Source organism: Microtus pennsylvanicus, chromosome 1 (genome assembly GCF_037038515.1).
Source record: "Microtus pennsylvanicus isolate mMicPen1 chromosome 1, mMicPen1.hap1, whole genome shotgun sequence".
In the NCBI taxonomy this organism is placed as follows: Eukaryota; Metazoa; Chordata; class Mammalia; order Rodentia; family Cricetidae; genus Microtus; species Microtus pennsylvanicus.
This window is the reverse complement of record NC_134579.1, coordinates 219133037-219145888: the sequence shown is the minus strand read 5'-3', so window position 1 is coordinate 219145888 and position 12852 is coordinate 219133037. Positions and strand designations below refer to the sequence as shown.

Sequence of the window (12852 nt, the reverse complement as noted above, 5' to 3'; positions counted from 1 at the left end):
AAGAAAGTGTTGCTATCAAGAAGCCGCGTCTAACTATTCTTTTCTATCTAGAATAACTTCCCAAGTTCTCTCAGACTTTATGTGGAGGTAGATGTCCACATTGGGCACCATTTGTTGACAGAAGTTTCTGTCCTACCAGATCCCACTGTCATTCAGTCCCAAAGAAATACACAGAGGTCTACATTAATCATAAACTGATTGGCATATTAGCTCAGGCTTCTTATTAAGTCTTATAACTTATATGGTCTTTTATCCTGTCACTTGTATTATTTTTAATAAAATACTGATTGGCCAGTAGCCAGGCAGGAAGTATAGGTAGATGACAGCGACCGAGTAGGTAGTAGAGGCTTGACAACGAGAGTTATGGGGAGAGGAAAGTCTCAGTTGTCATTCATGACCCAGCTGCAGAAGAAGCAAGATAGCAAGATGGACTGCCTTGCAGAAAAAGATACCAAGCCACGTGGCTAACACAGATGAGAATAATGAGTTAATGTAAGATAAAAGAATTTATTAATGAGAAGCTTAAGCTAATAGACCAATCAGTTTGTTGGACCCTAGAGTCTAATCACTGAGGAGGAGTTGCCCCAAGAGACCATCTCTCATACCACAGCTAATGTAAAAACATGAGGATTTTATTAATTCTGTCATGACAGGGTCTTTCAGTATTAGGCCAGAAAGACCCCGGATAGCTGGTACAGAAGCAGAAAAAGCCACAGAAGCAAGGGGGGTGTCTGGGGGTTGTTCTTTGATTATTATGATTGACTTATTCAAAAGGGCTATTACCAATAATTGGCTGGAGGTGGTTGCCAGATCGGATGAGGTAAGGGAAAACATCTGAGGGTCACTTTGCCCCTTTCCCAGGGACTGAGTCAAAACATCAGGAACTGAGTCAACACCTAAGGGTTATCTTACCCTAATTTCTGGAGAACATTCACAAAGACTCAGGGAAATGGAAAGTTCCCCACATTTCAGTATGTGCATTTGTAACTGTTAGGTCCTTGGTTCTTAGGAGGGAAGGGAACCCTATTGCTGAGAGGCCTCAAACATGGCTTCAGAATTGTCTTAAAGTTTTACAAGTTTATAATTAATATAGACCTCGGTGTATTTATTTGGGACTGAACAGCTGTAGGACCAGGCAGGACAGAAACCTCAGGCAACAGGGGTGAAAGTTGAGAAATCAGAGAAGCAATGCAGCCAGCCACTAGAGAGACTTTTACCTCTACCGAATCCTCAGACCAAAAGGGCAATCCTGTCTTCAGACAGGGTCCTCCGACTGCATCTTCAGACTTCTTCTTCAGACCGCATCCTCAGACTGCCTCTGAGCTCCTGTCTTCTCCCACCTTACATTCCTTTCTCCACCCAGCCATATCCCTTTCTGTCTCCCTAGTACTGCAATTAAAGGGTAAACCACTGCTGTCTGGCTCTGTTTTTCTTTTAGATTAGATCAACTTCACGTAGTGAAGGGTGACCTTGAATAGTGATCCATCTGCCTCCTTCTCCTGAGTACTGGGATTAATGGTGTGTGCTGTTACTGCCTGGCCTTATGGCTAATTAGTGACTTAGCTCTGCACTCTGATATTCAGGCAAGCTTTATTTGTTAGATTACAAACAAAATATATCGCTACAACATGGACTAAAAGTAATTTGTTCTTTTATCTAAAAACAATTCGTGACAGGATTCATCCCTGTAGCCCTAGCTGTTCAGGAATTGCTTTTGGCTAAAAGGCCAAGTCTTGGCCATTCTTTGTGCCTGACTTGGGCACCTTGAGATGTCTGAGCCCAGCCTGGAAGCCTCCATGCTTCTGCGCACTTTCTGCTTCTCTCTGCTCTCACATTAGGCTTATGCTTGGGCTGCTAACTTTCTTTCTGATAATTTCCTGTAGAGCTCAAGTCAGGCTTCCAGGCTCTTAGAAAGTCTTAGCATGACATGAACATTGGGCTCTCCTGGGTCTTGTAGGACTTTCTTTGCCTCCAACTTGGTCAGGTTACCCAGCAGTGAACCACAGTATCACCAAATCCTCTTTCGAGGTGTCTGGTTATGTGTTGGTATGGAGAAGTGTGGAAAGTAATCGCAGAATGTCAGTAGTTTAACACAGCTCTGGGGACTGTCTAGACCACGCTTGTGCACCAGTGGGGTAACTCTTCTGAAGCTCTACTTGATGGAGCTTTGCTGCTCAGCTGCCCCGACTTCTAGAGAGCTGGGAAGTGTAGGTCTTGCTACATTCCCGTGGCTCTAGGGAAAAAGCCAAAAGTATTGGGTGAAAAACCGATAGACGACTGCCAGGCTATTGATTAGAAAAACAAATGTGTTCACATAAAAACTAGCTCTGTCATGACAATCAATTTTAGGGGCCCATCTGAGCTCTGATCAGAGAGGACAGATTGTTAGCCAACCCAGCGCTCTGCAGCTGCAAGTGTGTGTGTCTCTCAGCCTTCCTGTAGAATGGCCTGGTTTTCCAGATTCCCCCACATCTCTGACTGCTGCACACTGCTGCATCCAGGAGAAGCAGGTGCTGCGCTGAGAAGGTCGAGCGTCAGCAGCACAGAGAGGTTGCAGCAGCAGTGTCAGCTGTACCAGGTTGACGACGGCTTTGGACCCTGGACTCACCTCTTGAAGACAGCTATGTGTCTGCACAGTTGGGCTTCCCTTCCCTTGATGCTCAAGGCTGTCTCCAATGACTGTTTCACACTGGACAGCCACTTTCCCTTTCGTGAGATCTCAGCACACTAAGGTGGATTTATACTTACTCCTGCTTGGAAACAGTTTCAGGAATGGCAGATGCTGAATGCCAGGGGCTGTTTTGTTTGCTTTCTGTTTTTACTTCTAAGTTCTGTGACAGTTCAAGACTTCTACAAGGTCAGACTCATCAAAATTCCAACATGAGACCTCATCCCTACGTGAAGAACTATTGGCAACTGATAGCTTCGAGGGGAGAGAGAGTCTATTTTCTTTGGTGGTGTGGCCCCCGGGAGGTTGCTCATGCCCGGCTGAATAGCCACAGACCTGTGCTCATGGGTTATTTCAAAGAACAAAAAGGAAGAGGACAGGAAGATGGGAGGAGCATGTGATGGTAGGCGAGTCCAGGAGGAGTTGAAGGAGAAAGACTGGATATGACCAAAATACATTGTCTAACTGTATGGAATTCTCAAGGAATAAATCATACTATATTAAAAAGATGTGGCACTTTCTGTGACATTTATTCTTGGTTATTGACTTTGACCACATCTGGACTTTACTAAAGCCCAAGTGGCTGGGCACACCTGTGAGAGGTTTTTATTCTTAGTCATCTGAAGTGAGAGAGACACACTTGTAACCTGGGCCACACCTCCTCATGGCACCCTATAGAAACGACAAGGAAGAAAGAAGTTCTTTGTCTTCTGCTTGCCCTTACTCTGACTCGACTTCATCCCATCATGGGCACGAAGTGCCTACTTTGGCGTCCTGGCGTATACTGCAGAGCATTCAGCCTTGTGAACTGAACACTACTGGATGTGTGGACTTCCAGAGTTGGCTTAGCTAGACTACAGCCACTTCAATAAAACCTCTGTCTGTATTGATTGCATCTCTCAGTTCTGTTGCTCTAGAGAATTCTGACCAACACAGTGTCCTTAAGTTTGTTTTTTTTTTTTTTTACCATATTTCTTCTCTACCAGTCCTATTTATGTGTGTATGGTATATGCTCAAGTGTGGTGAGTATGAGTTGGTATGTATGTGTGTGCCCATGACCACGTGTGTTTGTATATGTGTTTGGGCTCTTAACATAGAATTTCCTGCACTTACTGTCTTCCTCAGAGGCTTGCCTTCCCTGCTCCACCTGAGATGTGGGATCTTGTAGAGTGTTAATTGTTGTGAGGAGCTGCGGGCTGCTTCCCTGCTGCCCCAGCTCCCGGCCGCCAGCTAGCTCTAGCTTATGCCCCGAAATAATTACATGGAAGCTGTATTCTTTTAAACACTGCCTGGCACATTAGTTCCAGCCTCTTATTGGCTAGCTCTTACATATTGACCTAACCCATTTCTAATAATCTGTGTAGCCCATGAGGTGGCTTACCAGGGAAGATCTTAAACTGCGGCTGTATCCGGTAGGAGAATCATGGCGACTCCTTGACTCAGCTTCTTTCTCCCAGCATTCTGTTCTGTTTACTCCGCCTACCTAATTTTATGTCTTATTAAAGGGCCAAGGCAGTCTCTTTATTTAACCAATGAAATTAACACAAAACAGAAGACTCTCCCCCATCAGTTAATATCATGCCTCCTTTCGTATTCCCGTGTGTTTAGACTCACCCATCCTGCCAGCCCCTGGATGCTAAGAGCAGCACGAGGCACTCAAATTGCTACTCTCTGAATTTACACCCCATGGGGTAGGAAACTGGCTCCCGTTTCTTCCCATGCTAGAAAGTTGGACTCAGAGCCTAGAGAATGCCACATGGAAGCTTTGCAGATTCTAATCACCACATTCCCAAGTTGATTTATGATACTACACGCTGTTCTGTCTTAGAAACAGCAGCCTCGTTGCTTAGGCCAACAACCTAGGAAGCATGTTAGACTCCCTCAATTAGCCCCTAGCACCCACAGGTTCATCCGTGCTGCAGGGCATTGTTCCTGTCTCACCTACTGTGGTCCTAAGCTTGGGTATGCCCCGTAGTGTTGCCGAGTCTGTTCACTGTTAGAAACCCTAGCGTCTGTGGATCCATCTTTCAGTGTCTCTAAGCAGATATCTGTTTCCATAGCCAGGGCGGGCTTGCAGATTCTTGCCCTCACTGTCAGACAAGAGTTGTTCTTCAGAAGCAAATCTGTGGCCGACGGAAGACACCAGCACCAGTCCCAGAAACAAAAGCTCCAGCTATATAGGGCATTCCAAGCTGTGGTAGCTGGGGTTTGGGGAGATTGGAGAGTTTATATTCTAATTTAGTTCACACTGCTAATCCACAAGGCAACTGTTTGAGTTGGAGGAAGAGGCAGGTTGCCTGAAGATGAGGGATAGTACAGGGCCCTTAGTCACAGATATGCACAAGTGCCTGCCCTGTGTTGGTCCCTCGTGAGTGTGTGTGGGTGCCTGCTGTGTGCCAGGTCTGGTCTGTGGTCATCTTGTGTTACAGTTTCATGGGCGTGTTCTTTAGTAGACCAGTGGTAGTTTGAGCTGGGTATAAAACTGAGGTCTTTGAAACTGAAACCGCCAAAGGAAATAGTTGGGCATAAACTTCACTTAAGGGCGCAGGGAAGACTGCATAACTCTGACAATGCAGTGGCTGAAAATCTTTGCTAGCTATGTGCTTGATCAGATTATCGTGTGGGATATACAAAGGATCCATCCCCCCACAAAAAAAACCTAAACAAACTACCCAATTAAAAATGGCCTATGGAACGGAACAGAGTTCACAGAAGAAGTTCACCTGTTTATACATGTCTAGTGAACACTAAAATCGTGTTAACATCCTTAGCTACCCGGGGAGTGCAGATTAAAACTACACTGAGATTCCACCTCGTTCCAGCCATGGTGGCCACCACAAGCACAAATGACAGCAAATGCTGGTGTGGATGTGGAGACTGGAGATGCTTAGCTGCTGTTGGTAGGAGGGTGAGCCTGTGCAGCTGCTGCAGAAATCAGCCTGGCAGTTCCTAAACAAACACAAGAGTGCTTATGATCCAACTGTACCGGGATGGAACATATCCAAGGGACTGTGCATCCTACTGCAGAGACACTGGCACATCTGTCCACTGCCGTTCCGCTCACAGCAGCAGATGGAGCCAGCTTAGATGGACAAGAAGGATGTGGTGCCTGTGCACAATAGAATTTTACTCAGCTGTAAAGAAAAACAAAAACGTGAACTTTGCAGAGTAGTGGATGGAACTGGAAAATGCATTAAGATAACTGAGGCCCTGGAGGTCAAACACTGCATGTCCTCTGATAACGGAGTACCGCTTTGATTTCTGAGATTTGTTAGTTTAACCTGGAATGTTGGTAGAGACCTGGACTAGAATGGATATTGGGGATGGGAGAAGAGGCATCACGGGAGGTGGGGATGGTTGAACATAGAACATGTGTGATCTGAAATGGAGGGAGTCTTAGGGATGCCTGGAGTGTGCGGTGGCTGGTCATACTGCATTCATAGGAAGCTGACAGATTTCTGATGCTCAGGCCCCAGTTTAATTATTTTTATTTGCATGTATTAACTAGACAGTGATGATTTCCCTTGTGACATTTTAAACACGTGTATGTTTTGATCATATTCACATCTCCCACCCCAACTAATTGCACCCTTTTCCCAATTAGTTCTTCTATTTTTCATATCATTTTTTTTCTGCGGCCCAATGAGTGTTTACAGGAGCAAGGGTGAAAGGCTATTGATAGAAACATGGGCCCCTTACCAGTATGTAGCCACTGAAGGAAGCGGGTGAAAGGCTATTGACAGAAACATGGGCCCCTTACCAGTATGGAGCTACTGAAGGAAGCGTCTCTCTCTTCCCTAGCAGCTATTAACTATAAATTACCCATAAATCCCGAGGAAGAGGTGGGGACTCGTGAACACCCTCCTCCACGACAGAATCTTGACAGGCTCAGTTTCACATAGATAATCACAGATGCTGTGGATTCGCAAGAGGGCATTGGCCATGCCCTGCCCAGAAGACTGTTTCACAACATTCCACCTCTTTCTCTGGCTCTTACCCTCTTTCCTCTCCTCCTTGACATCCCTGAGCCTTGGAGGGAGTAGTACAGATGTCTCTTAGTGACTGGTCATTCGACAGCCGCTTGTATTTAGTCTCTGCAGTGACTGCTGCCCACTTTAAAAGGAAGCTTCCCTGAGCACAGCTGAGAGCAGCGTTAACCTGTGAGCAGAAACAGATACTTAGAAGGCAGTTCCCTAGGCCCAGCATGCCCATAAAAACAAAACAGCAACATTAGTTCCTATAGTCTTGGGCTGCAATATGTTATATTTTAAAATACATGAGCATAAATTAGTGGGCGGTCCTTGGGCTTCCCACAGGTCAGGGAACCCTGATTGCTCTTTGAGCAGATGAGGGAGGGTGACTTGATCGGGGGAGGGGGAGGGAAATGGGAGGTGGTTGCGGGGAGGAGGCAGAAATCCTTAATAAATAAATAAATTAAAAAAAAAGAATCACCTGTAATGGGCACTGCAGGAACAGGGGCACATGATTTCATCAAACACAGACATGCAGCCAGCACACTTGTCAGAACATCTACTACCCAGTTTTACAAGGTTTACTGTAAAGGCCCAGAAATCAGTTACTCTGTGTTTTATTTAAATTCCACTATTTGTAGTTCTCAGCAAGAATGTTTGTTCTTAGAGACACTTTCACTTCCAATGACAAGGTTCTAAAGACTGGACTAGGGCGTGATCAGCTCTGTTTATAGCAAGGTGAGGACATCGTGATGACCAGAAACCACCTGCTTCAAAATTTGTTGGGTGTGCCGTCAAGTACATCTGTGCTCACAGAGGGATGTGGGAAGGAGTGGCATCAAGGAATCTTCTAGCCTAGTGCCACATGGGTCTATCCAATAAAGTAAATAAAATATCTGAAGCATTTTTGTTAGAGTATGCTTGGTGATACTTAGCCACGAACCACAGATGATGTAGCCCATAGTAAACTAACTCTTACCAGAGAACTGAGATATTTAAGTGCATCCCAGGGCTGCTCTGAGGGTTCCTGGTTCTTACTGGAGTTCATCACCAACTCCACTTGTCTCAAATATAGTTTCCATTGCTGTGAAGAGACACCACGACCATGGCAGTTCTTATAAAGGAAAAACATTTAATTGGGGTGGCTTACAGCCTCAGAGGTTCAGTCCATCATCATCATGGTTCAGCATGGTGGCATGCAGGCAGACATGGTGCTGGAGAAGGACCTGAGAGTCTTATACCTTGACTGGCAGGCATCAGGAAGTAGTCTGTTGGCTTGAGCATATATGAGACCTCAGACCCCACCTCCACAGCGACACACTTCCTCCAACAAGGTCATACCTATTCCACAAAGCCACACCTCCTAATAGTGCCACTCCCTGTGATCTTCTGGGGATCAATTACATTTGAATTACCACACCACTTATGCAGGGGCCCTCTGTTAGGCCAGGTCACTGGGAGGTGGCTGTTCACCTTCCTGATCCTGAAAGAGACCCAGAAGGTGGAGGAAGGCCTGTGAAGTGGAGATCATGGGAAAGCAGTAGAGGTCATTCCTTGTTTACGGGTTCCTTTTCCATTTTGTGGGGAGGTGGGGATGAGTGGGTAAGTGTGATATGTGTACTCAGGCTAATATGATGACTTAACTAGACTTTCATGCTGACCTGCCCTCACCTTGCTCTTGCTTTGTGTTTTCAGACGGATAATGGACACAGTTCCAGAGATGCCCTCCACTGATGCCCACTCCAGTGATATAGTTGCAGAAAGATACCTGGTTGAGTCCAAGAAGTCCACAGCCCATGTTCCACTTGCTTGCAGCACACAGTACTGTGCTTTTCCTTTAGATGGGAACCATCTCTGTGTGTGGAGCCCCAGGGATCCTTCTCACCAGGCAGGTCACAAACCAAGGGTGTTCTTGTGAGATCCAGGGTCATAGAGACCTTGTCTTGTCTCTTAATTTCTCCCATACTCTGGAAATATTAGCAACCATGGAGTCGACTGTGAACTATGACAGAGCGGTGTTGAGAAACAATCATTTTGTTAAGTTCTTATTTCTACAATATAAATGGGCTGGAATTAACTTACTTTTCTTTTTTGATTTTTTCAAGACAGGATTTCTCTGTGAGCTGTCCTAGAACTTATTCTGTAGACCAGGTTGGCCTTGAACTCACAGAGATTTGCCTGCCTCTCCCTCCTGAGTGCTAGGATTAAATGTGTCTGCCATCCCTGCCTGATGGAATTGACTTTCTTTAAAAAGTCTTTAACGAATATGAACAAGAAAAAGCTCATCCTAACTCAAGGAAGCCTCCTCCATTCATACTCAGCTTGAGCTTTCTTGCTTTGCAGTGACGAATAAAATGTTTAGGAGAAAAGTGTCACCTGGGAAACCATGGCCAGGCCAGGTCTCTTCTCCTACCAGACGCAACGCCATCTTGACTTCTGGCAAAGAGGCACAGTTCCCTCATGTTTTAACTTGATGGGAATGGAATTCCTCATTGTACATTCTGCTGTAGCATCTCTTTCCTTCACATGCCTTTAGAAGAGTCCAGTACCTCTTCCTGTTCACGGCTTACACCAAATAGACCATTTATTTCATCCAGTACTGTTGGTGGAAGTTTCTTTCTTTTATCTGTTTGTTTACTTGTTTCTTGCCATTTTCTGGGGGCACACATGAAAATGGTTGAGTTACAGGAGATGCACAGACTTAATAGATATTATTCGGGAGTTTCTCAAGTGACTATAAAGCTGTGTCTTTGCTGATGGTCAGGGCCACAGCTGATCACACTTGACCCTTTCATGTTAGCCCTGGTGGAATAGCAGTCCCCCGTTACACATTCTTTCATGCATTATGATGCCTACGAGCCAGAGTCTTACTGCATGATGAGTGGCCACTTAGATACACACTTTGCTGGAGTGTGTGTCCAGGGCCTTCCCCTTTAGCTGGATCTCTTGAATTTTTGTTTGTTTGTTTATTTTTCTGTTAGGTTATCTTTTTTTTCATGTTGGTGCGAAGAAGATATTTATAGATTGTTCAGGATGAACTTCCTTTTCAGATAGGATTTATGTTTGCTTCTGGTAGCTTGCCATGATAAGGGCAGGAGTTTCTTTGCTTCTTGTATTTGGTCTTTTTTGGATTCCTATTCTAAGGCTGGATGTTGGCAGCATGATGCTCCTGTCCTAGTGTGTTGAATTTTAGCAGAAATGTGTTTATCCCTCCTCTTATATGGTATTTTGATATGTTCTTGAAAAGGATACATTTGGTTATATTGTATCTCAGTTCTTAGGTCTTTTAATGTTTAATATCTAAGTTTCTCAACTGTGTTTTGTAGAATGTCTGACCATTACTTTTGAGGGAGATTTTCTTTCTTTCTGGGAGTACTAGGAATCAGATCCAGGACCTCATGGATGGTAGGCAAATGCTCTACCTGGGCTACAGCCCCAGCCCTTGGGATGATGTCATTGTAGGACAGGTGCCTACAGGTCCTGTGATCATTTTCTCATGTCTTCAAGAAAAGCCAGGGCTGGAGAGATGGCTCAGAGGGTAAGAGCACTGGCTCTAGAGGTCCTGAGTTCAGTTCCCAGCAACCATATGGTGGCTCACAGCCATCTGTGACGAGACCTGGAGCCTTCCTTGCCAGCAGTACATTGTCTACTTAATAAATAAATCTTTTTTTTTTTTGGTTTTTCGAGACAGGGTTTCTTTTTTTAAAAAAAGCCATTAAGTCTTGCATGTCTTCCGGTTTTCTTGTCTTTCTCACCAAGAATCGTGTGCCATTAGACAAGCCTGTGTTACCAGGAGTGGAGTGTTTCTTGTCCTGTCCAATAATACCCCTTATCCCAAATTGCTTATTGTCAACTTCTGTGCACTTGAACTTCCAAAGGACTGAAGCACCCCGACATCCTGGCCCCTCACCCCATCTTCCATTTGTACGCCTTTCCCTTTTCTTTTGACTATGGGAGTTTGTTTGTCCCCTCTCTCTGTCTACAACAGATTTGCTAATTCTCTAGCCTACAAGTTCTGATTGCTAGTGTCTCTTCCGCACTCATACACACATACATCCCAGTATCCTCTGCTTGTACTTGAGTACTGGTTTCAGTGTCTTGGCACGTATAGTGTCTGCAGCAGTCTCAAGCCACACACCCTACATCCTTATTTGTTGTAGCCAGGAGAGCCTCTGTATCCTGCTGTCTAATGGTCCAAATGTGCTCATCCTCTGCCAGCTCCTCTCTTCTTAGCTGTCAGTATGCACTGAGTATCTTCTGCATCCACTGAGTACTCAGTACACATTTGTTAACGCATAGTAAGGAAGAGAAGCATGAGTCCCTGCCTCGTTGTAACAATTCATGGTAACAACCAATAGTGATGCATCGCATGCGGGGAGTTTTAATGAATTAAAAGCCAAGCCCAGGTTTGAAATTATATTGTTTCTCTATATATTTTCAATGTTATAATCAACCTATTTGTTTTTTAAGCTCCTCACCTTACAAGGACACCATCAGCTGATTACCGCTGTGGCTTTTGGAAATCAAATAGATCCACATCAACTCTGTTCTGCCTCCCAGGATTGTATTATTATGTGGAATGTGGACTCATGCCGAGAGAAGACACTCAAAGGTAAGCAGAGATGGGAAGCACAGCTCAGCAACATTCAGGTGGCGAGGTGCTGGTGACGCATCCGCGTGTAGGGAGAGTGCTCACGGCTTTCCTAGTCAGTCTGTCTTCAGCTCGACACGGTCTAGAGTCATCTGAGGGAACCTCAGGTGAGGAAAAGGCCTCCATAAGATTGGCCTCTAGGCAGACATGAGGGCATTTTCTTGATGGGAAATTGGAATAGAAGGGCCCAGACCATAGTTGGTCATGTGATCCCAGGCGGGTGGTCCAGGGGTATTAAAAAACATTGATCAAGCCATGAGAAACAAGTCAGTAATGAGTGTTCCATCATGGATTCTGCATCAGTTCCTATCTTGAGTTCCTGCCCTGACTTTCCTGGACAATGACCTGTAAGGTGTAAGATGAAATAAACCTTTCATCCCTGTCCTTTTGGCCATCACATTTTATCATGGCAACAGAAGTCCTAATTAAGACACCTTCCATGGAGGAGACCATGGTTTAATCCTAGCACCATGCAGGAGTGAATCGTTTCTACAAGTACCCTTGTAACGTCAGGAGTAGGGCCTTTTACAGTCCCTTCAGTGCTACAGGTATCTAAATAAATGTACCTTGACACCAACCCCGCTGACCTTTGCTGTGCGATATACAAATGCAGAGGCTTGTTGGTATTGATTTTTAGACCTCCAGGGATCCGTGGGCAGTTTGATGTCTTACCTCATTCCTGTGTAGATAACCTCGGTGCTTGCTGTGTTTCATGTTGCAAACACAGTGGCGAAGGGGTAAGGCTTGCTCTCTGCGGGGATGTTTCCCACTTAGGACAGCATGCTTGCACACAGGCGACTTCTGCAGAACTGTGACTGCAGCTGAAGATGGGGAGGACTCAGCTGGGGCTGGGGTAGACACGGAAGGGCCTGGCCGGCAGGGACTGAGGAAGTGTGTGTGATAAGAGCTTTCCCAGCTGAGGCTGATGGCTCAGGTGGGCCCACGTCCCAGATGTGTGTTCATAGGATTGTGTTTAGAGATGCCAGGTAACATCCCAGATGTGTGTTCATAGGATTGTGTTTAGAGATGCCAGGTAACATCCCAGATGTGTGTTCATAGGATTGTGTTTAGAGATGCCAGGTAACATCCCAGATGTGTGTTTATAGGATTGTGTTTAGAGATGCCAGGTAACATCCCAGATGTGTGTTTATAGAATTGTGTTTAGAGATGCCAGGTATCATCCCAGATGTGTGTTTATAGGATTGTGTTTAGAGATGCCAGGTAACATCCCAGATGTGTGTTCATAGGATTGTGTTTAGAGATTCCAGGTAACGTCCCAGATGTGTGTTTATAGGATTGTGTTTAGAGATGTCAGGTAACGTCCCAGATGTGTGTTTATAGGATTGTGTTTAGAGATGCCAGGTAACATCCCAGATGTGTGTTTATCGGATTGTGTTTAGAGATGCCAGGTAACATCCCAGATGTGTGTTTATCGGATTGTGTTTAGAGATGCCGGGTAATCACAGAATTGTGAAACTGTGTGTACCTCAGTGCTGTGAGCGAAGTGAGCCAGGAACATAGCCAGACAGGTTTATGTCTTTGCACAATTTAACAATATTTTT

At 45.2% G+C, this 12852-nt stretch overlaps 1 protein-coding gene across 1 annotated transcript in view; it reads left to right on the top strand.

Annotated features, from left to right (window-relative positions):
* Nucleotides 1–12852, top strand: part of Wdr27 (WD repeat domain 27) — a 113020-nt gene that overhangs the window by 4702 nt on the left and 95466 nt on the right. The window contains exons 2-3 of the mRNA XM_075951460.1: nucleotides 8335–8527; nucleotides 11110–11251. Coding sequence (XP_075807575.1) covers nucleotides 8335–8527; nucleotides 11110–11251 — 335 coding nt within the window. The remainder of the gene's footprint in view (nucleotides 1–8334; nucleotides 8528–11109; nucleotides 11252–12852) is intronic.